The following is a 25,273-nucleotide window of genomic DNA, read 5'->3' as shown; positions in this document are numbered from 1 at the left end:
GAAAATGTAATACTCTCTGTGTAATTGTCATTGTGTGTGTGTGCGTGCGTGTAGGGGAAAGAAGGAAGGAAACGTATGGTTGCATTTAACCTCTGAGTGCTGACATTGTGAAAGGCCAGTGGAAAGACTTGTCCAATCCAAGACCAGACTGGTCGAAGCGTGCAGGCTGCAGCCGCAGCCGTCTACACATTTGAAGGCCGGAGGAACAGAGCGAGGGAGACCGGGCAGCGGAGGGGTGGGCGCCGCTCAGAGGGCGCGGGCCAATCGGAGCGCTCTCCGCCAGCGGCCAATCACGAGCCGCGTCTCCCGGCAAATCTGCCCGGCAGTGTGGGGCGGGGCCGCCGGGAGTCCGGGTGCCGCAGGTTACACTTCTGAGCGCCTTCTGGGTTACACTTCTGAGCGCCTTCTGGAAGCCACAGGGCAGCGGAGCCTGTGCGAGGAGCCGGTGGAGGGAGAGCAGGCAGGCCCAGCTTATGTGCCAGCCCAGTGACAGACGTAAAAGCGTAAATCAGGCTGAGGATGGTGCGTCCGGGCGCTCACGTGTATATAGACCCACCGGCGTGTCTGTCCGCCGGGTGGGTACCTGTAGTGTGAGTGGCTGTGGGCGTGGCTGCCCGTAGGACGTTCAGTTTCTGTAAGATTTATCTCGAGGGGCCTACCTTTCCCCGGCTCCAGAGGGGGAACGTAAGAAGTTTAACGGAGCCGAGTCTAAGCAGATTAAGGGAACAGCGGCTGGGCCGGAGAGGGTGCGGGCTGCAGGTGCTGGGCTCTAGGGAACCACGTCTTTGCCCCGTCTCCCCCGGCAGAAAGGCCTTTTGGCAAGACTGGTGTGACAAAGGTGGCCCTGAAGTGCTAGAGAGCCCGGGCAATTATGATCGCTGAGTGAGTGGCATCGGACTGAGCCTGAGCAGTTGACTGACAGAAAGGGATGCTAGCAGTTAGGAAGGTAAGGAGGAAACTCAGGATGGGGACCATCTGCTCCCCCAGTCCCAGCGGGACAAAGACATTGGAGGTCTGCAATGCTGACTGGATGGCCTCGCTCCCTCCTCTCCTCCACAACGTCCCCCTTTCCAATCTGGCAATCCCAGGTATTCTTCTATTCTTACTTGTTCCCACTGTGTTTGCTTCTGCCATTTTAGTGTTGTTAATGGGTTGGGCTGCTTTTCTATTGTGCTGAGAAAATAATTGTCAGTGACCTTAACTAAACCTCTTTTTTTATTTCTAACTAAAAACTTAACACTGAAGCAGCTGCTGTAAAGAGATTTAAGTACGCTGCATCATTGGCAAAAGGGACTCGAGAATGGAAGCGCCATTTTTTGTTTGTTTGGGTCTTTTTGTTTTGTTTTGTTTTTACTTGATAGACTGATTCTAAGAACATTACCTTCTCAATGTTGGGGCCAGGGTATGTGAGGGGTGCGTTTCTTGAATCACTCAAAATAAAAAAGGAGAGATCAAGGGTAATGAGTAAAAAGTCATTAACAATTGTAGATCTGGATCAACATTAACACTGTAAAGTATTTCCTTTCTCATTTATTTGACCTTTCATAGCAGAGAAACAAAAAACAGATTAGCGTTTAAGAAGAGGTTCAGAACTAAGACTGAGTATAAAGACACATATTGTTGTTGGAAAAGACAGAAATTGAGAATACAGGTGCTCATCACAAGCAGTCATTAGGTGTGATGAGGTGGTGGTGTTTGAAGCTTTGTCTATATATATACAGGTGTCTGCCTGGCTGATCTAGAACCGAAGCCTTGAAAAGCACTTCTGCACCAGCCACTTTCTCTCTCCTGGGGCTTTTGTACTGTGACATCACTCTCATTAGATTTGTTAAGTGTGTCCTCTTCCTTCCATTCAAAAGCTGTTTAAAGCTTGGTTTCTAGGGAAGGAGGTTTGGACTACATGATCTTGGTCTCACGTGCTGGGCAAAGTCCTAGATTCTGATACTTGGAAAGCACTCCCAGGAGCAGGGGAATGGACCACTGCCAATCCTTTCTCTCACCAGTAGACATAACAATTGACTTCACCCCTAGACTACCAGAAAAACTCCCAGCCATCCCTGGGAGCAGTCTGCTTTTTGGTGGCAGACAAGATGACCTCATGCAACCCCACGTCTTTGCTTTCTATGCATGAGGAAGAGCCATGCTGGCTTCAGATGCAGCCTTTCCTTAGTCGCCTCTTCTTTTGGAGGTCTTCCAGGCTCATTGTCCTCATGGGCTCTTGTTGCTTTTGAGCAAGGAGAGGGTTGCTAAATCTCTTTATAGTTATGATCACTTGTGTTTTATCAGCCATTGACTACAGCTCCTTGGGAAATGCCATATGGTCATGCTTCAGAACAGGTCTTTTCCATGTTTAATTGACGCCTGTGGCGTCATCGCTGAAATGATGCACAGGCGTCTTTTAACATGAGTCATATGTCTTTCTGATGGAATTGTTTTGTCAGGTGCTACAGCAAATAGTATGTGTTTGCAAACAGAATGGCATCTTAGGCAGGTGCTAAATGGCTCTATCATTGGGGCATGTCTGGGTAGGCTGAGGCTTCCTCCTTCCTGTTGTACTTTGGACAGTTCAAACCACAGCAGCAGCTCTGCCCGTGGTGTGGCTGTGCCCTTTGACCCCGTGACTCCAGAAAGGAGCTGGGCATTTGTTCTGCAATCTATAGGGTATCTCCCGGTTACTAGAATTGCTAGAGTTGGTAGATAGTGGGGCCTGCTGGAAATTCTGTGGTTAGCCATCGTGGAAACACAGGAATTTGTTCACCCTGCTTTGTGAAGTCCAGTCCTTTTAAGCAAAAAAAAGAAGAAAAAAAAGTCCTTGACTCCTCAAAAGATATGGCACCCATTGCTATGAATGCCTTTTTCCCAGCAGCGGAAGGAACATGAGTGTGTGTGTGTGTGTGTGTGTGTGTGTGTGTGTGTATATGTATATATATAGCTCAAGACAGGAAAATCACATATTAAGTGCCAGCCATTCCCCGTCCTCCCCCACCCCTGCACCCCTGCCTCACCACTGTCTCTCTCTTCTCTACTTCAAGCTGAATATTCCCCTGCTAAGGACTAGTAGTCGAGTTCTGCCAAGACTTATTGAGAGGTTCTGAAATACAGACAGCATTCAGGAAGTGAAGGCCACCATCTTGCTCTCTCTTCCTCTCTTCCTCGTCATCATCACCTTCATCATAATAGCTATTATTTACTGAACAATCCCATGCAGCACCCACTGGCATACATTACCTCAAATCCTTACACCTCCAAGATGGGTAGTAACACCTTCATTTTAGAAATATGAAAATTATTGTCCAGAGAGGTTAAATAATTTTCTCAAGATCACACAAGTAGTAAACAGCAGAACTAATATTTAAGCCCCTATGTAGCTGGCTCCAAAACCCACACACTGTCCCTGTGCCCCTAAGGAGGCCTTGGGAAGTGCAGAGCAGCTGGGGGGAGGGGGGAGAATTCTCCAACTGAAAACCAGTTTTTACAGACTATCCTCTGCAGCAAATGAAAGAATTTTTTAAACTAGGTGGTTTTCGCCTGAGCAATTATAAATCACTGTCTAGCTAGATATACACACAGATGTGTGTACATATTATATATCTGTAATATAAATATATAATTTTCATATATGTGTATATATATATATATATATATATATATATATATATATATATATCCCTATATATCTACTGGAACCCAGTAAGTTATTCCTATTTGGAATTGGAATCCAGTAAGTTTTCAATTCAAATTTAGAGCTTAGACCTATTCTGTATGTGCATGTGTGCTTGCATGTGCCACCCCAGGGCGTCTATAATATTGGGTCAGCTCTGTCAGGGTGGGAGTAGGGTAAGAGTGATGTGGGAAAGGGCAGGGAAAAGGCAGGGGGTGTGACATTAATAGCAGAACCGGGATGGAGTAAACTATGTCAGATCTGAATGCATCTGCTGCATTTGCCTAAGTCATGATGGGAGAGAGCAAGTGTGAACTTGCACCTCTCAACAAAGCCTTGATGTATTATTTCACTTCCACAACTGTTAAGAACACCTGTTAATGACCACTGTCACCCAAACATATTGGCATATCTTGGAGAGGAACCTCAGAACAATTCTCCCTGCCAACTGTGTAGAATAATTGGAGACCTTAAGGTTAAAAACATCTGGAAACTGCAAAAGTCAGATTTTAAAATTAAAGCTTTGAACTCTACAAACAATTTTGCTGATGTTAGTGAAAGCATGGTTTTCTTTATGGACAAAGGGACTGATAGAAAAAATGTTTTTAATAATGTATACAGCTTTTCAATGAATTCTTCTCTGTATATTTTAGTGCTATTTCTCTCTTTTTTTAAAATCATGTTTTTCCCTTCTTTTTAACAAAGGTAAACTATTTGGTTTATTGGAAAGAACCTTGAACGTAAGGGTCTGGAAATTTGATATTGTTGATTCTGCTGTGTGACACTGTAGAAGTATCTGAATTTCTCAGGACTTAGTTTCCTCATTTGTAATTAAGATATTGGATTAAATGAAATGTAGAGTCCTTTCCAAATTAAAAATTCTTTGATTAGTTTGAAGGGGTTTTTTTTGGTTTTTGCCTATTCACCTCTAAACATAGAAGAATAATTGGGTCATTTTTGTCTGAAGGTCATTTCTTTTATACCTCTTCAGAACGAGAAATTATTTTTGGCATTTGTGCAATCAAGGAATCACAATTGCCAGAAGGAAGCGAGGTCTTCTCACTTTAGCATCCTAAAATTGACTGTAGAGTAGTTCAAATCGAACAGACTCTGAGTACGTTTTAAGAAACCTCCATACTCAGGCCTGTGGGAGATCCAAAGGTGGATCAAGCTGTCAAATGAGCTTACATCCTAGTGATAGAGAGGTTTACACACACACACATATATATGTGTATACATATCTTCACCATTCACGATTTTAAAAAACTAATTGGGGTGAATATCAGAGATGTAAATAAAGTGTTACAGATACACACAGAATGGAAGGATTAATTTCAGCTTTTAAGAATAGGAACGGGCCTTCCCTGGTGGCGCAGTGGTTGAGAATCTGCCTGCCGATGCAGGGGACACGGGTTCGTGCCCCGGTCTGGGAAGATCCCACATGCCGCAGAGCGGCTGGGCCCGTGAGCCATGGCCACTGAGCCTGCGCGTCCCGAGCCTGTGCTCCGCAATGAGAGAGGCCACAACAGTGAGAGGCCCGCATACCACAAAAAAAAAAAAAAAGAATAGGAACGACTTTGTTGAAAAAATGGCATTTGACGTGGGATTTGAACAATGGTCAAAAATTTCAAGGGGGCTTCCCTGGTAGCGCAGTGGTTGAGAGTCTGTATGCCGATGCAGGGGACACGGGTTCGTGCCCCGGTCCGGGAAGATCCCACATGCCGCGGAGCGGCTTGACCCGTGAGCCATGGCCGCTGAGCCTGCGCGTCCGGAGCCTGTGCTCCGCAACGGGAGAGGCCACAGCAGTGAGAGGCCCATACAGAAAAAAAAAAAAAAAAAAAAAATTCAAGGAATGTGGCCTGGGGGTCAGGGTTGGGAAGGGGGCTTTTCACTTGAAATAAGCCAATTAAGCTAAGGAATGGAGATATATTGGGGAAATGGCTGGAGGATTACCTCTGCTGTCCCTCAGTAATGCTTTGTTAATATCTTTATCATTGCATGTCTCCACACATTTTTATTTCTAGGCATCTGTCTTCTACATCGTCTGTGAACAACTTGTTCACAGAGAACATGGCTTAGTTCCCTTTACAATCCTAAGTCCCAGTACAGGGTAGCAGTTCTGTCATTGGTAACTGCTGAGTGGATCTTTTAGTGCATGGAACAGGAAAGTAAGTATGCTGGAAAAGTGGCTTGCAGCCACCATCATTTTCAATTGTGATCAGAGCTAAACTGAATAGATAGGTTAGGTTCTCCTTCTGGGAATGCCATATGAAACACTCGGAATATTTTCCAATCCATTTTTTGTTATCTTTTGCATAATTTTCCCGTAGCTCTAGATGGGACTCATCACTGAGCCCCATTAGAAATGGAAATTCTCAGGCGGAGTAAGATGGTCAGAAGGGTCAGAAGCAGATCTCTGTGTCATTTCTGCCCTAGGAACTGTTCTTTCACCCAGCATCCCTTCTGCCTTCCTTCTTCCCTTGTCAAATGTAAGCGTCTCATGTTTCCTGTCTGGCTGCAGCCTCAGCCTGCTCTCATTTCTTGTTCCCCTTCCTTCCACTGACCTGGCCTGTATCCTGACCTCTCGCTTTCCAGTGCCAACCCTTGCTCAGACCTCCTCACTGCTCTCCAATTCCCAGAGCGTTCTCTGCTCTCATCTTGCTGATGACATTCCCTTCTCTCCTTTTTCACCTTTCTGGAATCCTATCCTTTTCCTATGCAGTCCTGCCTTTGACCACTTGGCAACTTCTATAGCTCTTCTCCTGTGGTCCCTCACTCACTCCCCACATGTGTAACAGGGAGACAAAATCATTACGGGGGCAGGACATAGGAAATCGTTACTCAAATCCTGCTTCTGGAAATTGGATCAGGTGCATCTCACAGAGATGGGAACCCAAAAGGGTGCAAGATACATTCTGGAACAAGAAGTTTAGGCAGGCTCCACTTTGGGGATATCATGAGCCATGAGATGGCCCTAGAAGAGACTTGTTGTCCTACAGAATCTGAGGCTGTGGAAAACCAAGGACCAAGCTAAATCTACCAGGGCTGACCCAATCAAGAAAAAAATCACACGGAACCAAAATGGCTTCTTAAGTGGGAATAGGTTTTTTTTTTTTTTTTTTTTTTTTTTGCTGTATGCGGGCCTCTCACTGTTGTGGCCTCTCCCGCTGCAGAGCACAGGCTCCGGACGCGCAGGCTCAGCGGCCACGGCTCACGGGCCCAGCCGCTCCGCGGCATGTGGGATCCTCCCAGACCGGGGCACGAACCCGTGTCCCCTGCATCGGCAGGCGGACTCTCAACCACTGCACCACCAGGGAAGCCCGGGAATAGGTTTTTGTTGTTTTTCATTTTTTTTTCTCTGGGTGGTCATGGTGAGGAATAAAAAGAGGCTATGATTTAGTGTTTGCATTAGTAGGTTTCTCTTCTAAGAAGGTTCATCACTTCCTGAGATCCTTTCCCTGCCCCAATCACACAAAAGCCACAAGGAACTCAGGGATCACCCATGTCTGTAAGAAGCAGAATCATGGATCGGTTTAGAGTATTAATGCTAAAGCCACACTGTCTGGTTTTGAATCCCAACTCAGCCCCTCACTGAGTCTGTGACCTTGGGCAAATTACTTAACCTCTCTGTGCCTCAGTGTTCTCTGTAAAACAGAGATAATAAGGGCACTACCTCATTTGGTTAGTGTGAGAATTAAATTAATTCATGTTGCACGCTAAGAACAGTGTCTGTCACAAAATAATGTGTCTTTTAAAAAAATTAATCATGATGGTCATTTATTGAAAGCCTGTGTCTGGAATGGACAACAAAAACAGAGGTGTAAAATGCAGTCTATACCCTCAGGTAATTTGCAGTCTAGTTAAGGAGCTGACCTTCCAATTAAGCCATGTGGCTGATCAGATCAGGATAACTTGAATGGTCATCCCCTCAAGGGGACTTTGAGTTAAGGGAAGGCTACATGGGGGGTTGCCCAGCATGTGAGTACCAAATAAGTCTTAAATGCAATCTGAGGGCAGCTGATCAAGAGAGCCAGAAAATCCTCTTTAGCTACTTTGTCCTCCCATCCCTAGTTCAGCTGTCAAACTTTGTCACCTCCAGCCATCCAAAGCCTTTGGGAAAAATTTAAGTCTCTGTGACAGGACCATATTGCTAACTTTGCTTCTGCTCTACCCCTGGCCCCATCACTTACCCACTTAACCTAGTCGTTTTGTTCCCAGATGAAGAGAAGGAATATTACAAAATGCTTTCCTTTAAACAAATCTTTTTACATATATAACGCCTTCCCCAGCCGTGGAATAGCTTCATAGTCCCTCCAGATATATGCATCACCCACACATACACACAAACACACACACACACAAAATGCGCACACACTGAGCCATGACCTTAGCCTCACCCTCAAGAGATCCCAAATTCTACCGCCTGCTGTTGTTTCGCCTTTATAAAGATCCTGCAAGACATGCCCACTGACGGTTCAGATCCTAGGAGCCTGCCGCTGTCACCTGCATTGCTGCTGTTTCAGACGAGCTTCTGAGGCTGAGGATTTGGTTTCTGACACGTGCTCTGACCTGACCTCTACCCTGTGTGACAGGCTGGCTCCCCATCTCTTCGCAGCCTCTAAGAGCTTATAACTGCAGGCACAGTAGAGGGAATAGTGGTGACATGCTTTAGCTCCTGTAACTTTGCCTTTGGGAAAAGCACAAACCACTTTGTAAATGCTGACTAACCCTAATTAGAGTTTCAAACCAGGCCTGTAGAGAAGGGATTATTTATGGACATTGTAATAGGTGGGTGTATTTGTGTGTGTGAAAAGAATTTGAACACATGTCAAGAACCAAACTTAGGTGGAGGAAAACTGTGACTAAATCTGTCTGAGTATTTACACACACGTGGGTAAGTAGGAGTCCTTCCACTTTCTCACATCTATAGGAATGTGGGTTATATTGCTGAATGCCCATGAGGCTCAAACAGTACCTGGGAGGATAGCATTAGGAGATCTCTAGGGGGCTCCCAGATCACATGGGTTTGGCCACAGAGGCCTGCACTGCTCTCAGGGGGGTGTCTAGCTTGTATTATCTACGAAAGATCGGCAGTCTTTTTTGGATTCATTGTCTACTAAGCAGTTGACATTTTCTAAGAGAATAACAGGGTTTTAAAAATTAATTTCCAATTATTTTAGAACTGTTGGCTGGAAGGTATTATGTCTTCTCTGGGGATAGTCTGTCAGTATTTTTTTTTCTCTGTACGGACCTAATAAAATCTAAATAAAGAAAAAATAGGAAGCAGTTGTACCTCATAATGCAAATGTCTTGGAGTGTGAAGGCATCTGCATTAATGATGGGACTGAGAAATCCTAGGCTCTGGCAGACTGAGAGGAATATTTTATGAACATGTACGCTTTGAAGGCTTATATACTGAAAACAATGTTCTTAAAGTACAGTTGAAGCCAGATGAAAAAAACATGCCAAACAGATAAAGGTGAAGACAGAGTCCCTGTCTCCCTCCCTGGGTTTGAGTTTAAGTGATCGTCCTGGCAGGAGGTGTCCATATAGATCCTCATAAGAATTATATGTGCATGTCGTGTCAGATTGGCTAAAAAAAATTACTGGTGCTTGCTTGCTTCTTTTGCTTCTTTTGGTTCTCATTGCCTGTACTTCAGAAATGTATTCATCTAAAGGGAAAGTAGTTATTCAAAGGATACTTATCGAGTGCCCTTTTGTGTAAGGTGCTGTGTTAAATTAGGTGAATATGGAGATAAATAAGATTCTTCTTCCTGCTCTTCATGAAGTTCTGATCTTAGAGGAAAGCCAAAATTCAAACACCATGGAGAAAAATGCATAGGGTGCAATAACACTTAGAAAAGCAGTACCTATTCCATTACTGGTAGGAGGAGGAAAGCTTGGTAGATTGGACTTCCAAGAGGAGATGACCCTTGGGTTGAATCATAAAGAGCAGTTAGTAAATATCCAGGTGCTACAGGTAGAGAGAAGAGTGACACAATTCAGAAGTACCAAGGACTGAGAGATAGGGTTTCCTTGAGGAAACCCAAGCATCAATTTCATTTAAAGAAAGTAATGGAGATAAAGCTGGGAAAGTAGGCTAATGAGCCTTATGTATCATGCCAAGATTAAACATTGAATGTTATCCCAAAGGCAAAAAGCAGCCACTGAAAGACTTGGTCAGGAATGGATTAAAAGCCCTAAAACAATTGCATGAGGGTGAGGAGAAACAAAATGACCCATCAGTTATTAGGGAGGCTGAGGGATAATATAAGAAATTCATTATTTCTTTCATTCTGTTGAATATATATTTGTTGATTACCTTCCATATGCCAGGATCTCTCCTGGGCACTGGTGATTCAGTGATGGTCAATACAGACATGTTTCCTGCCTTCAAAAGCTTACAGTCTAGTTGGAGAAATGGACATTTAATCCAACAGTCATAATACAATATGCTATGTAAGATGAGAGGTAGAGATTACTGGTGGAAGAAGCCTATAGCAAGGATATCTTAAGAAGACTTGGGAGTCCAGGGAGGCCCCCAGGAGGAAGTAATGAATATACTGTAGTCTGAAGTATACATAGGAACTAGCCCCCAGGATAAGAGCAGCAAGGCTAGGAGTGTCCTAGGAAAGGAGACAATCTGGGTGAAGACCTTGAAGAGAGAAAATGGCCCATTTAACAAACCCAAATGGTTCATTGTAGTTTATTGACCATAAACAAGGAGGAGGGGGCAAGGAGTAAAGTGGCAGATACTGAGAGGTCTCATAAGCCATGTTAAAGTGATTTAGCTTTACCTTAACAGGTGAGGGAAGGGTGTTAAACAGATGAATGACAGAGCAGCTTTGTGTTTTGAAAGATCACTCTGGCTGCAGTCCACAAAAGGTATTTGAGTTGGGAAGTACTGTAACCAAGGAGACCACTTAGGTAGCTGATGAGGTCATCCAGGTGGGAGATGATACTGACCAGAGGAAGATAGTGACAGTGTGGATAAAGGAAAAGGGACAGACACAGGAGATATATAGGAGGAAGTACCAGCGGGACTTGGCAACTCATTGGAGGGTAAAAGAGAAGGTATAACTGTCTTGGGTAACTGGGAGGAGGGGGATGGCATTCCCAGAAATAGGGATACAGGAGAAGGAGCAGTTTTAGGGGTGATGGAAGGAAACAGATATGCTTAGTTTGGAGCGTGCTGAGTTTGAGGTACCCGTGGGACATTACAGAATTGGGAGAAAGCATAGTAGCATCCAGTGGAAATGATTTCAGAGCTAAATCTTACAATTTGTCCAACCCCCTACCCTCACTCACAGCTACTATTATATTCAATATAAGATGATTTGAGTTTGAATTTAGTGTCTTGATTTTTTTTATATGTATATTTTTTGGATTTCAACTAAAATTTTACTTCTTTCAGGAAATCTGTCTTCAACTTCTGGTCCCAGATAAATGACCCTCCCAAGCTCATTTAGTGTTCTGCTTAATCGGCATGAATTCTGTCATTTGTTTCACTCTTTCCCCAACCGTATTGGCAGCTTGGGGTTGGGGGGAGGAGGGGTTAGCTATGTGCAATACACCACAAACCAGCTGTAAAATGGAAACTTTTAGTTACATTACCACATTATCAAATACGATTTATTTTACACATTGACATTCAGGGTTACACCAAGAGGCTTAGTAAAAGCAGGAGAATTTTGTAATAGAATATTTAGTGTAACTTTTTCTTCTACCCTAAACATTTTCCTGTTTTCCCTAAACCTTCGTATTGTTCTTTCTTTTGTGTTAAAAGGAAAGGTTGTTAAAATATGATTATCCCAGGGCTTCCCTGGTGGCGCAGTGGTTGAGAATCCGCCTGCCGATGTAGGAGACACGGGTTCGTGCCCTGGTCCGGGAAGATCCCACATGCCGCGGAGCAACTAAGCCCGTGAGCTATGGCCGCTAGGCCTGCGCGTCCGGAGCCTGTGCTCCGCAACGGGAGAGGCCACAACAGTGAGAGGCCCGCATACCGCAAAAAAAAAAAAAAAAAAAAAAAAAAAAGATTATCCCAGAACTGAGAAGGAAAATGATTATCCCAGAACTGAGAAGGCTCCGCAAAAAAAAAAAAAAAAAAAAAAATATGATTATCCCAGAACTGAGAAGGCTCATCAGGGGATGACCAAGTGCCCTTTGCGAGGTGTTATTTTACCAAAGATGATGCCATCTGTTCAGAGACAGAGCAGGGTGATAATTAGCAAACTAGAGGAGGAATTTCTTATTAATGAATTACCTATACAGTGTCTTACTTGGGTATTAGCATCTATGGGACGTTTAAGGAAGAGAAAGTCTTTCAAAGAAAAATAGATACCCAACTATATAAAATGCCTCCCATACATGGGATTGAAAACCCTTTGACTCACATAAATCATAGGCTATTGGGGCTGATTTGGAGACTGTCTAGGGCAATGAATTACCTTGATGCCCTGCAGAGTTCTTGGGAGGCTTGACTCCCCCTTGAGCCCCACAAGGACAACTCTAGGCCAGAAGTGGTACTGTCTGGAATGGACTCTAACCAGAGAAGCTCTACTTGCACTTGTTTTTATATATAAATACTTCATTTGACAACATTCCAGGTCTGAAAGCACCCTGAGAACCTCTGATTTACTTCAGTTTTCTCAAGCTCATCTAGCCAGCTGGGCTAGACCAGGACCAGCTCTCCGGATTCCCAGGCTGATGTCTGTTCTCAGACAGTGGGATGCCCCTTGGCTTCTCAGAACATGAAAAATACGTTGATCAACATCCTCTGCTTCCAAATGTTCTGCCTTGCTTCAAAACACGGTTGCTTTGTTGCACTGTGAATAATTATGAATTAAATAGGCAACTGATTAAAAATTATATTGGCCACATGGCCCTCTCAGATTCTGCTGACAGTATAATGGCTATAATTCATACTCTCCCACATGCCCCATGGAAAATAATCAAGTATGATGGGTCAAGTTTATCCCGTTGGCTTGGCAAGCTTTAAAGATATTATTCTTTGGTTTGGAAAACTGCTAAGCAGTCCCTTGGTCTTGAACCTTGGATCCATGTTGGCCACATTTTGTATATCCTAAAGATGCCTCAGCCTTTCCGCACTTGTCCATATGGAGTCAAGTTCTATACAAATGCTGATTTTTCCCAAGGACCTAATTTAGGTGCGTGAGGTGGGAAGCCCCAAGGAGATGTTATTAAAAGATAATTTACGTGGGCTTAAGTTGTAGGAAATCTACTCTCTAGGACTTTTCCTGTTAAATTGTTCAATGCAGTATTTTATTCTAGCTGCTCCTTTAGTCATCCTTTCTGGTTTATTTTTGTCCTCTGTGTTTTCCAACACATTCCTCTTCATTGACCCAGATAACTCAAGCTAGAAGGACAAATAGAGATAAATGGAACTGGGGGCGTATAGGTGCTGGGGGAGAGAAGGTGCAGAGGGTGAAGTCTGCCTATTTAAAGAAGATGAATGGACCAAAGAGAAGTTTGGGAAAGGATCAGGAGACCTAGGCTCGTCTGCCCTAAGCAACTCTCTAAACAGCTGTACGTTTAAGTAGCCTTTAAGAATGTGTTTGATTTTACGTCTATTCTTAATTTTTTTTTTTTTTTTTTTTTCGGTATGCGGGCCTCTCACTGCTGTGGCCTCTCCCGCTGCGGAGCACAGGCTCCGGACGCACAGGCCCAGCGGCCATGGCTCACGGGCCCAGCCGCTCCGCAGCATGTGGGATCCTCCCGGACCAGGGCACGAACCCGTGTCTCCTGCATTGGCAGGCGGACTCTCAACCACTGCGCCACCAGGGAAGCCCCTATTCTTAATATTTTTAAATCTTATATCTATCTTTAATTTTTATTCACATTGGATGCAGTATAAAGAAGTAGTTCCGAATATAGGTTCTGTTTTAGTGGCCCTAGGATCAAATCCTACCTACTAGTTATGTAACCTCAAATAAAAAGTTTAACCCTCTGTCACACAGTTTTCTCATCTGTAAAATGGAGATAATTATAGTACTTATTTCACAAGTGCAAAGTAAGAGGAAGCACAGTCCATGAGACCACTCTGACACCAGTTGCAAGTTTGGGGGTCCTCAAGGTCACTCTTAGATTTGGTAGCTTGCTAGAAGGACTGACAGAACTCACTGAAAGCTGCTATACTCAATTGCTATTTATTACAGCTACAATCAGCCACATAACGAGTCGAGGGAAATCCCAAATGTGGAGCTTCCAGTTGCCCTCTACCCTGGAGTTGTGGACAGTGCTGCTGTCCTGGTGTTGATGTGTGATGATATGCACAAAGTATTGCTAACCCAGGAAGCTAGCCCGACCCTTGGTGTCCAATCTTTGTTGAGGGTCCACATGGCTGATCTCAGCATCCAGCCCCCCAGAGGTCAAGCCTGTTCCCACATGACTCAAAACCCTCACCATAAATCTCGTCCTTAGACTTTTTGATGTGGTCCCAAAGCTCTCAGGTAAACAAAGATACTCTTATCAGGTAGGATATTCCAAGGGTTTAAGAGATTACCTCCCACAGGCCAAGGACAAAGACCAGACCCATCTTTGGGCAAGGTTAAATTTTTTACTGCACAACTGATGTGTTTAAGAATTAAGTAAGATGATGGTTACAATGGGCTTAGAATATTGCCTAGTACAACACCAACATAAATTTTTGATATATATCTATTATTATTAACAATCCTTTTTGATCCTACAGCATCATACTAGATACTATAGGAAATCTTAAAAAAATTAACAAGGTGTAGTTTATAATCTTGGAGGAGAGATACTGAGTTTCAAGTAAAACCAACAAAAGCAGAATGAGGTTGAGTACCACAGTAAAGGAACAAGCAAACTGCTAGGGACCAGTAGAAGGGAAAGGTTACTTCCAGGCAGGGGTTAGGGGACAGCTGCTCTGGGAGGGCACCTGAGCGGCACTGAGGGATGGGGGTTCCGATATGGGGGGAGGGCATTGCAGACAGAGGGAACCACATGAATAAAATCAGAGATGGGAAAGCAAGGGCCCCTTCAGGGAACAGAGAAGGGTTGCCATGGCCTACTGTAGAAGCAACAGGAGGAAGAAATGGGAAAGCACTGGACAGACAGACTGAGAGAGCTTTTCAGTGTGCTGTTGAGCCCTTTATGCCTTGTCTCATAGACTCCGGGGAGCCAGTGACAGTCAGTACAAGGCCTAGAGAACACCCTGAAAGAAAGTATGCTGTCTCTTTTCATGTCTCCAGTCTTTGAAACATGCTCCTTCCTCAACCGTATCACTCTCCCTCCCAATTCCTCCCACTTCACTTGGCCAATTACAATTCATCCTGCAAGAAACAGCTCAAGAACTACTTCTGTGCACACCTCCATAATGAAACACGTTATATGCCATCAGGACCTGTTTTCCACTCTACACAACTGTATTTTGTCATCTCTGTATACTCAGTGTCTGTATACTTATAGAGTGGTTCAAAGGAAAAAAGGGAGAGAGCCAAAGAGGAGAGAGGCATGAAATCTTGAAATATCTACAAAGAATTTAAAGAGCAGATATTTCTAGTTAATTTAAAGAGAAGCTAGGACATACAGAGTGAGTGAGTAATAGTGCCTAGAGTAAGACAAAATCTTATAACTGCATGGAAGAGTCTTCTCAAGGTATCCCAAGGCTTTAGTAGTAGTAGTAATAATAACAATAATGATAATGATAATAGGCAGAAGAAGAGCTTACTTATACAACACTTATAAAGCACTTGCTAGGCGCCGGATATGCTCTACTTGATTTATATGAACCCAGTTAATCTCTGCAACTCAGTGATGTAAGTACTATCATTATCTCCATTTTACAGATGAAGAAATTGAGGGACACAGTAGTTAAGCAAATTGCAACAGAAATCCTGATAACAATCCTAGGATTGTAAAAACTTGGTCTTGCCAAATTCATTTAATTGCATCTGAATAAAAGACATTCGTAGAGTTGGAGATTGACCTAGTGTTGGGCTGTAACTTCAGCTCCTTGTGTTGGCTGGAATAAAGAGCAGTGTTCTTTTCATCCGAGGCATATGTTTCCACGCCAGGCCCCTAATGCCTGAGAGCCCACGAGGATGGTTGTGTTTGAAGGACTGCCTGCTAACCTGTTCCTGCTGAACAAGTCACTTTTTTTTTGTTCAAGACCAGACATCTAGGAGGCTTTTTATTGACTGAGAACAAAAGCAGCCCAGTGGTTTAAGTGGATTGTGTAGTAATCGCCCAGCAAGGCTCCAGCAGGGAAGACGTCTCTCTGCCTCTTGGCGGCAGAAAGATCAGCAGGGGCTTTTAGCAGGCGTGTGCTTCTCAGAACACTCCACTTCCGGGGTGGGTGTGTTTTCCTTCTCCTTCCCCTGCTGTGTGTAATGTACAAATTTCCTTTAAACCCATCATTTGGTGTCATTTACGCTGCTTCTTGTTGGACTTTCCCTCTTCCTTTTCCCTTTCCCTGTCAGAGCTTCTGGCCTAGTCCTCCATTACCAGGAGAGAGAAAAACCCTTCTTGTTTTGAGGGGATCTAGCTGAGGAGCTTCCCTGGATCTCAGCCATTCAGCAGTTTGTCAAATGAATCTTAAAGTAAACCTTCTCTGTGAAAACTTTCAACCCAAGCTAGGTGATTAGGAAGGTGTTTTTTTTCCAAAGTCCCCACAATAAATTCCATAGAAATGTCCCACAAAGCAATGAAATGCCAGTCATTCTGGAGTGAAGGGAACTGTCACCTAAATGCTAGACAAGAAATGAGCTACTGGCCAATGTGTTCAGTCAGCATAGTGCAGATTCATCACTGGCCAACCTGAGTCAGTGTGCAGGGAGAGAATTTCTCCAGCAATTTGACAAAATTCTCAGATGAGCCAGAAGTAAATAAATACCACTGTCAGGCTTGGGAATGATTTGCTTTTTGCAAATATGGTAAGTTAAATCTATAAGCACATATTCATCTTAAGTGTAGCAAGTATGAAAGGAACGTATCTTACTTTGCAATGATTAATAATCCTTGTTAAAATAGGGTCATGTATTCCTTTAATTCGCTGTTAATGAGTTAGAATCCTTCGATTCTTTAGATAGAAGAGACCCTAAAGCTCACTTCACCCCCCTTCCTAAATTTGCAAAGGGAGAAGTTGAGCTACAGTCTGAACCTAAAAGCTGAAGTTCATACAAGTGATCAGGGCAGAACCAGCAGTGTGATTTAAGGCTCAGAGCTAGCTGTGTTAACCACACACACAAAATTGTGTCCTCAACTGAAAGAAGGTTAGAGTGCCCTCTTGTGTCCCTACATGGAAATTCTTCATGTCTTTACACAATTTAAAATCACTTTAATCTCTCCATCAACTTTACTGCATTGGGGTGAAGGTCAGACATGTAGCTCTGAAAACAAATCCTGTGATCATTATGTTATCAGAAATAAATGCACAATGCATTTGACCTACTTCATCAGTAAAGACAATAACATCATCCCTAGAGTTGTTTTGTGTGGATTTGGGTCTGGCTGACCTAGGTTTCTGTCTCCGGGCAGCCACTGGCAATCTTAGTAACCCTAAACCAGTTGCAAAACCAGTCTGAACCTCTGTCCCCTCATCTGTAAAATGCAGATAATCACTGCCCTGCAGGACTGGCAGAGATCAAATGCAATCATGTAAGTCAGCCCAGCCTGACATTTGGTAAACAATAAACAATAAATTGAAATTATTAGTTATTTTCAGATGTGAGCTGCCACAAGGGATCACCAGCAAGTTCACAATGAAGGAACTGAAGTGAGAACGCTGTGGAGTGAACAGAATGTCCTTGGGATGCTTTTAGCTCTTGGATGAAGAGGTTTCCATGAGCTCTGGGGGCAGAGGAAGTACATTTTTAAAGAAATAACATGCTAAATATGTGATTCTTCCAAAATAAATTCTTCCTTTAGATGGGGAAGTTTAAACAGAGCTAGGCCTAATGGCTTTCCCACAGATGGAATCTCTTTCAGAGGTAACACCTGGTCTTTGGCACTAAGGGCCCAGCAGTCAAAAAAAACCAATCTCTGCTCTGAAAGAAAAAGTTTGAAAACCGAATCTTTTTTAGGGCATTGGTCCAGTTCTTTTAGAAGTCTTTATTTATTGAGAGTAACCATATTAAAATAAGTAAAGAACAGAGGTGAAAAACAATAGCTGGATGCATTCATTCTTTGATTTTCATTTTCCTTAAACTCCTTATTTTATGAAACAAGCTACCTCAGCTTAAGTGTTCCCGCAAAATGGCACTAAATCGAGTCCTTTTGCCCCAGTGAACTTTCAAAGGTTCCCTCCTCCCTCCAGTAATTCTCACAGCCGTCTTTTTCACACATGTGGGAGGGAGATATCATTATGTACAATACAAGGAGACTTGACCTTTAAATGTCAGTCCAAGTGTGGAGTCTGGTGATTGTATCTTTCTTCCACTAGCTCATTGGAGAGTTCAGGAAGACAGTCCAATAGTGTGTAAGCGGGAAGCGGGTAGGGGCGAAAGGAACCCCTCACCTGTGCCCCTCTCTTTGTTTTCACCCAACCAGGGAAAAGGAAAGGAAAGCTTGGATTGGACTCTGTCATCCACATACTTATCCTAGATACCACAATCGCTGGGAGGTTTATGTGGATTATCGCACCGCAAGAGCAGATAAAAAAAGGCTGCTCAGTTTGCTCGCCTCGCTCATCCTTTTGGGGAATCTGTTGCTTCACCTAAGACAAATACATCACGTGAGGCCGGGGAATTTATTATTGATGTAAAGTTCATCCTCGGGCCCTCGCGTGGTTGCAGAGGAGCAGAGCTGGAGCCTCTTGGCGCCGACAGCGTGCCCCCTGCTCGGCAGCGCATGCGCACGGGGCAGTGCCATAGCCGTAGACCGCCGCTGTCCGCGCTGTGCTCCCTTTGTGGACATCAGTCATCAGTCAAAGAGTGAAAAGAGGGCTTCCCTGATGGCGCAGTGGTTGAGAGTCCGCCTGCCGATGCAGGGGACGTGGGTTCGTGCCCCGGTCCAGGAAGATCCCACATGCTGTGGAGCGGCTGGGCCCGTGAGCCAGGGCCGCTGAGCCTGCGCGTCTGGAGCCTGTGCTCCGCAACGGGAGAGGCCACAACAGTGAGAGGCCCAAGTACCGCAAAAAAAAAAAAAAAAGAGTGAAAAGATATCCCCTGACTCATACTTGAAAGTCTCCTATTTGTGTGGATTAACTGAACAATACATTTTGTAGCTGCTGTAGTTACCTCGATAGCATTTGTGAAAGTTTCTAATGTTCAACTCATTTTCTACTTTACGCTTTTGTCTTTTTACACATGGTTTTTCTCCTTAGAATGCCCCTAAACATCTCCGTGTCTTGTTTATCGATGCTTATATACTAGCCCTTGTGTTCCAGTTTTGGTTTTTTTAACATCTTTATTGGAGTATAATTGCTTTACAATGGTGTGTTAGTCTGCTTTATAACAAAATGAATCAGCTGTACATGTATATATATATATATCCCCCCATATCTCCTCCCTCTTGCGTCTCCCTCCCTCCCACCCTCCCTATGCCACCCCTCTAGCTGGTCACAAAGCACAGAGGTGAACTCCCTGTGCTATGCTACAGCTTCCCACTAGCTATCTATCTTACATGTGGTAGTGTATATATGTCCATGCCACTCTCTCACTTCGTCACAGCTTACCCTTCCTGTGTTCCAGTTTTAACGCCAGCATACCATGAAAAAGAATTTTCATGAAGGAGGTCCATCTCAACCAGAGGGAAGCCTCCTCTTGTATGTTTCCACCTTCCCCTCATCTTTGTGTGACACCACTCCACTCCCCATCGAGGTCTGCCCCTCTGGGCCAGGCACTGGGCAAGTTGAGGCAAGGAGGGACGGTCTGGCCGAGGAGAACACCCCTGTGTGAAGGGGCCTGAAAACTGGGATGGGTAGGACGTGTGTTTCCTCTAGACAGGTTAATATCATGGCACCCCTCACACTGTCACTTAAAAACTACGTATTCGTGATTTACAGAGAAATGTTGAGGTGAAATTTTACATCTTTGAAAACTCCGCATTAGGTTATCTCCTCTTCCAGTTCTCTCTCCTCAGCCCTGCTGCCCTAGGATTCCCTCCTTCTCTCCCCTTCCCCTCCTGGCCTCTCAAGCTCCCTCCCCTTTCTTGGCAGATCAGTTTAGGTCCTTCCAAGTTTCTGTCTGCAGACTTGCACACCCGCGCCCATTGCTTAATACTGCTGCAAGTATGTCAAAAGCCATTAATGCCAGGGATGAATATTTCATTTGTGCCGAGCAAACAAAAGATACCACACTTACCAGGATTCTCTCTGCATGAACTGAAAATGACTTTTTTATCCTTATCACATGTTCATATTTAAGATAAAGAGTTTACTATGTGCCTTAAAGAGAGATCTCTCTCTCTCTTCCTCTCTCTTTTTTTTTTTAAACATCCTGCCAATTTTGTAAGGAGTCACTGGTGAAAACCTACATCAACTGGCACCAAGTTTGTAGATTATCCCAGTGATACTTTTACATCCCTTGTTGACGGGTCCCTTCAGCCACCACTCTGATACTGTGCCCCTCAACATAGCTCTCCCTGGAAGCCCTCGGTGCTGCCAGAGCTGCTGTCATGAGGCAGGAAGATGCTGGGGAGGGAGAGGAGCTGGTGACAGCCTCCTCGGGAAGTGAGAGCCAAGCAGCAGGGCATTTGGAGTCCAGCTGGACCCATGCTCTCTGAAGGGCCAGAGAGGGGTCCCCGTATATTCCCTGTCACCATTTGAGTCTGAGAGTGGACCCTGGTGCTGAAGGAGTGAGCAGTTCCTAAGTGGCTCTTCTTCGGAAACTCGACATTTCTGATCAGCTCCATTTGGAACTTGAGATATACGTTCTTAGCCATTGGTAAAATTAAGTAGTGGTCTCTCCAAACCTTAGAAGAATATCCAGACTTCTTGTTCAAATGATCTTGAGTGGGAATGTTTTGATTGCCTTAGTTTTAGAACTTTTGAAAAAAAAATTTTTAATTTCTTAAAAATCACAGGTTCATTAAATTGCAAACACTTTTACTGGGACAGTGGGTTTGAGGGCCCAAACCTCATTTTTAAGCTCATTTTCTAAGAAATACTTTTGAAAGATTTCTTAGAAATTATATGAAGATAGAATCTCCTGAGCTCTGTGTAAATCAAGGCATAAAATCCTCTTATTTTTTCAGAAAAATTCAACCCTTTAAAATGGATTAATACATCACCAGACTATCTCCCAGAACTCTCCAAGGTGGGGGGGCAGTATCAGGAAGAGCTGTTGCTCAGCTAGACTTCTCAATTTCTGATCCCAACTCCACTTGAGAGGCTGTTCTCTCTTCTTTTCCTCCTTTGGAGATGGGAGAATATCACTGTCTTTCTTTGGCTTGAACACTTATCTTTTCTCTCTCTTTATAAAGCCTGATACTGCTCTCTCTTCTGCTGTTTGCACTGACCATCATTTGATCTAGTTGACCCTTTATTCCAGCCCAGACACCCTCTGGTTATCTTAAAGACCTAGCGTCATTAAGATAGAGTGTAAGCAAGATTTTTGGTCTTTTGTGTTTGGGCATCTTTAATATCCTCTTGTTGTAGTTTTTGCAGCTAAGATCTTATTCATTTTCCCAGAATAATTTTTTGGTATGTATATTTTACATGAACTTAGAAAAATAAATTGGACATTCAGTACCATTTTATGCAGCATCAGCTCCACTTGGTAACTGGCAAAACGGCTGCACCTGTTTTCTTGCAAGCTGCCTGCATTATTCTGGCCTCACCTGGTATGATATAGGCTAATAATCAGAGAAAGAATATGAAATTACAAATCATATGACCTAAAGTTCAAACTGAGATAAAATAGACAAGCCCTAACTGAACACTCTGACTATTCCTAACAGAAAATGCATGCACGTTCAGTATATGTTTTAAGACCTAGCCTGCAATGGGCCAGACCATCTTAATTTTGACAGAAGTAGTGTGATGAAGTCCTGATAAAAATCTGGAGTTTAGATGGCTCTTTTAAAAATAAGCTCAAAATAATGATTGTCTTTAAAAGAAATTTTGCAGAATGATGATTCTGTCTCTTAGGAGCTCTTTATTTTTATTAGTAAAAATACTTCTGTGAAATAGTGAATTTTTTTCAATTCTTTTAAATATACTTTTCCAAGTAAATGAAGCATTTTTTTTTTTCCTCCTGAATATAAGTTTTATCTGGATTTCATTTCAGACGAACCACTCTAGTGTCAACATATACACATCAACGTGCACATAAATGCTTTGGTAACTGAGAGACATTAGTTCCAAACACCTCTATAGGTATCCCTACTATGAAGTTTTGCTATTTAAACATTTGCTATAACAACTTATCATATGATTTGTTTTACCTGGAATTCACTACCTGAATGAAAAAATCTCATTATAGCAAATTCACACGTGTGGGCTAGCAAAAACATTCAAGTTGCAGGTACATCCAGGGCAGGAGATGGAGAAATGTGTCACATCCATGGCCCAGCTTCTCTCTCAATAGGCTCAATTGTACATTAGTGCTCGCAACTTGCCACATTACTGAGTAGAAATGTCTTCTAAGAAAGCGAAAATCCTTTGAATAAAATCGGTGAACCCAAGACGCCTGAAAAGCCCATACTTGCAAAGAAAAAACAAAGTGATAAAGAACGTTGAGGGAGATGATCTGACATAAAGTGGTCATGCTCATGTCCTTAAGAACTGTGCACTAGTATTTTAAATGTTCAAGAAATACAGAAAAAAAACTTCTGAAAGTATGACTTCGGAATACTGAAGAAAGCTTCAGGAAGACTCTGGTGTTTGGTGTTTCAATGCTTTCTGTTATAGAAAAATTCGTTGTGGCTGGTTATATAAGTGTTTGAGTGTTTTACTGGTATTTATTAAAACTGATAGGGTTTTTTGAGGAGTTGGGGAAGTATTACTGTTTCTTTCCATTTCAAATAATGGATTATAGGTTTTCCTCCAAAAATCAGCTATCCAACATGCCTTTAGCAATAGATTGGATTTGGGTTTTTTGTGTTTTTTTTTTTTTTTTTTCTATAGAAATCACTTGAGGATGTCTAATTCTATGATGTTAAAACTAAAAAGGTCAAGAATATCCTTGGAAATTTCTCTCCCATATTTTCAAATTGCGTAATCACTGAATTTATTTATTCCTGTTATTGACATAGGAGCAGACTAGAGATTGTTTATAATTATACTTTTAGTGCCAATTTATACTTAGCCTACATAATACTGTGATTTAAATTTATTCCTTTTGATTTTAATTCTGGATGAAACCTAAAATAAATCCCTTAAACTGCAAACTTCCTTTTTCTCAGTTAACTGCCACAGCAGATCCCTGAATATGAATGTTTAATGAGGTTTCACAACATTATTTAAAAACTAGAATGATTTGTTTCTCAGGTTGTGTCATTCAAGTAGAAGATAACACAAATTCCTTAATAATGAAATAATACTAATAATATGTTTGAGTTAATTCTGTTGGCCAAGGACTCTTCTGAATGCTTACCTGAGTTAATCACTTAACCTTCACCACAAACCATTGATGTTGGTACTATTGTTGTCCCCTGTTGACAGGTGAGAAACTGAGACACAGCACTTCAGTCACTTAGCTAGTAAGCAGTGCAGACAAGAGTATGTATCTAAGTAGCCTGGCACCAGACTTCATGCTCTTAACCATTGTGGGAGCTCTCCGTGTAGCTTATCCGGAGCTACAGTGTTTCATCAAGCTAGGGCTCAGGACTTATCATTGGTAAATCTCTTCTTGCTAAACTGGCATCTTGTACACTACAGCTCTGCGTCCTTCAGGGCTATGTAGGTGGAGAAATGACTTGCTGGGCCTGGAGAGGAATATTTTAAAAATAACTGGCTCTCAACCCATTAGTGTTCTAGGGGCAGGGGATGAGAACAGAACCCTCCAATATCGACTCACTTTATGGATGGTGTCCAGTGGGAAACAGTCACTGGTGGCATTGACAGACATGCCATTTAAAGATCAAAGAGGTGCAGGGTCAGAGATCCAACCCAGACATGTCAGCTGTCCATTTGGCTACCGGAGAGCTCAGTCCGTAGTGATGTTTCTCAGCCTTTTTTCCTTTATGGCCAAACTAAGGAGTCTTTTTAGCTATCTATTTCTATCCTGCTCAACACCCCCACCCCCACAACGATGAAATTTTAATACCACAGATACACTGTACGGTATATCTGTTTAGGCACTCTCTTTATACTTTGAACATAAAAAGAGTAAGATTTTTTCATTCCCCCAAGAACCAATTTTTTGTTCCCCTGGGGCGGAGTCACCCAGTTGAGAATACGTGGCCTAGAGACACCAATACATTGAATGGTGTGAGGAGACACAGGGTGGGAGGGTGGCCTTCAGTGAACAGACTTGGAGGGGTTAATGGGCTTCAAGGTTAAAGGGCCCACCAAGGGCAGGGTGGTACCTGAGGGAAGTGAGAAGAAGAGATTTTCTTAAATATATGAGGTCAGGTGTTCTTTAAAAAAAAAAAAAAAATTATTTAATATTGGAGCAGAGTTGATTTACAATGTTGTGTTAGTTTCAGGTGTACAGCAAAGTGATTCAGTTATACATAGACATGTTTCTATTCTTTATCAAATCCTTTTCCCATTTAGGTTATCACAGAATATTGAGCGACTTCGTTTCTTTTATGTTTTCTCTTATCCCTGAAACAGAGATACAAATTGACCTTTAAATGAAAGTTTTGAAACTCCTGGATGGAATTAAGTGCCCCTACTTTCTGACATGTATTTCTGTTAAACCACTGGTTGCAGGATGGGGTTTGGGTCTCCTCTGCTAGGCAGCGAGTCCCAAGGAGGATTCCAGCCGCCTCCTGTCTGTAGCATCGGGCCTAACACTGTGCCTGTCACACCGTGCTGTCAGTGGACATTTCCAGGGATACCGGGTTTTCCTTGGGAGCCTGTTTCCCTCAAGTCCTGGTTTGACAAGTGGAGGTCAGGCGTTCTTTGACCTGGGTCACCATCCCTACCTCCCCGGATGCCACCCAGAGGTGTGATAAAGAAGATTTTCTCTCTTTCTCATATTCTTCACTTCACTCTTGTCTCATTCTTCCCTCCGTGGCTCGAAGTATAGTCACCTCATAATCTGGAATGCCATTGTGTTGTGATGACATATATCATTTCAGGGTGTGTGATTTGAATTCTCTTAGTTTTATTTAGAGACCAGCTTCCCAAGAAGCTTGCTTTAAACTCTTTTTAATTGAGTTCAGAAAAAATGGCTACTATTCCAAATTGCAAGAAATGGGTAATGAAAGTGCTTTAACTAAAAACTGTTGTGTGCTCACTTGAGGTCTCCTAACTCCCAAATAGCAAACCTAGGAGAGTCAAGCAGCAATTGGTGTTCCAGATAAGGAGCAAACTGGCTGTCCCCAGTCCTCACAAAGCAGCTCATTTTCTCCTACTTGGTCCCTTAGATTATCTTGTAACCTAATGCTGTCTAGGAGGAAATAACCCTAACACTGGATAGACATCCTGCTAATCTTTTCTCATTCAAATATCTCTTTCCTTGTGATTTTGCTGCCTCAGTGACTTTATTCTGAACTCTGTGACCCAGTGCACATCTG

The 25,273-nt window shown here is 43.1% G+C and overlaps 1 protein-coding gene across 2 annotated transcripts in view; it reads left to right on the top strand.

Moving 5' to 3' along the window:
- The first annotated feature begins 347 nt into the window (after nt 1-347).
- Nucleotides 348-25,273, top strand: part of PLCXD2 (phosphatidylinositol specific phospholipase C X domain containing 2) — a 49,198-nt gene continuing 24,272 nt past the window's right edge. Inside the window, exon 1 of one of the 2 annotated variants that reach the window (XM_059064181.2) lies at nt 348-1,088. In XM_059064181.2, coding sequence (XP_058920164.1) covers nt 929-1,088 — 160 coding nt within the window. In that variant the 5' untranslated portion in view covers nt 348-928. The remainder of the gene's footprint in view (nt 1,089-25,273) is intronic. The other variant, XM_067034692.1, reaches the window with a different exon arrangement.

The sequence above is a fragment of the Kogia breviceps genome, chromosome 5 (genome assembly GCF_026419965.1).
Source record: "Kogia breviceps isolate mKogBre1 chromosome 5, mKogBre1 haplotype 1, whole genome shotgun sequence".
Taxonomy (NCBI): domain Eukaryota; kingdom Metazoa; phylum Chordata; class Mammalia; order Artiodactyla; family Physeteridae; genus Kogia; species Kogia breviceps.
The sequence above is the reverse complement of the archived record's forward strand: the minus strand, read 5'-3'. Positions and strand labels throughout refer to the sequence as shown.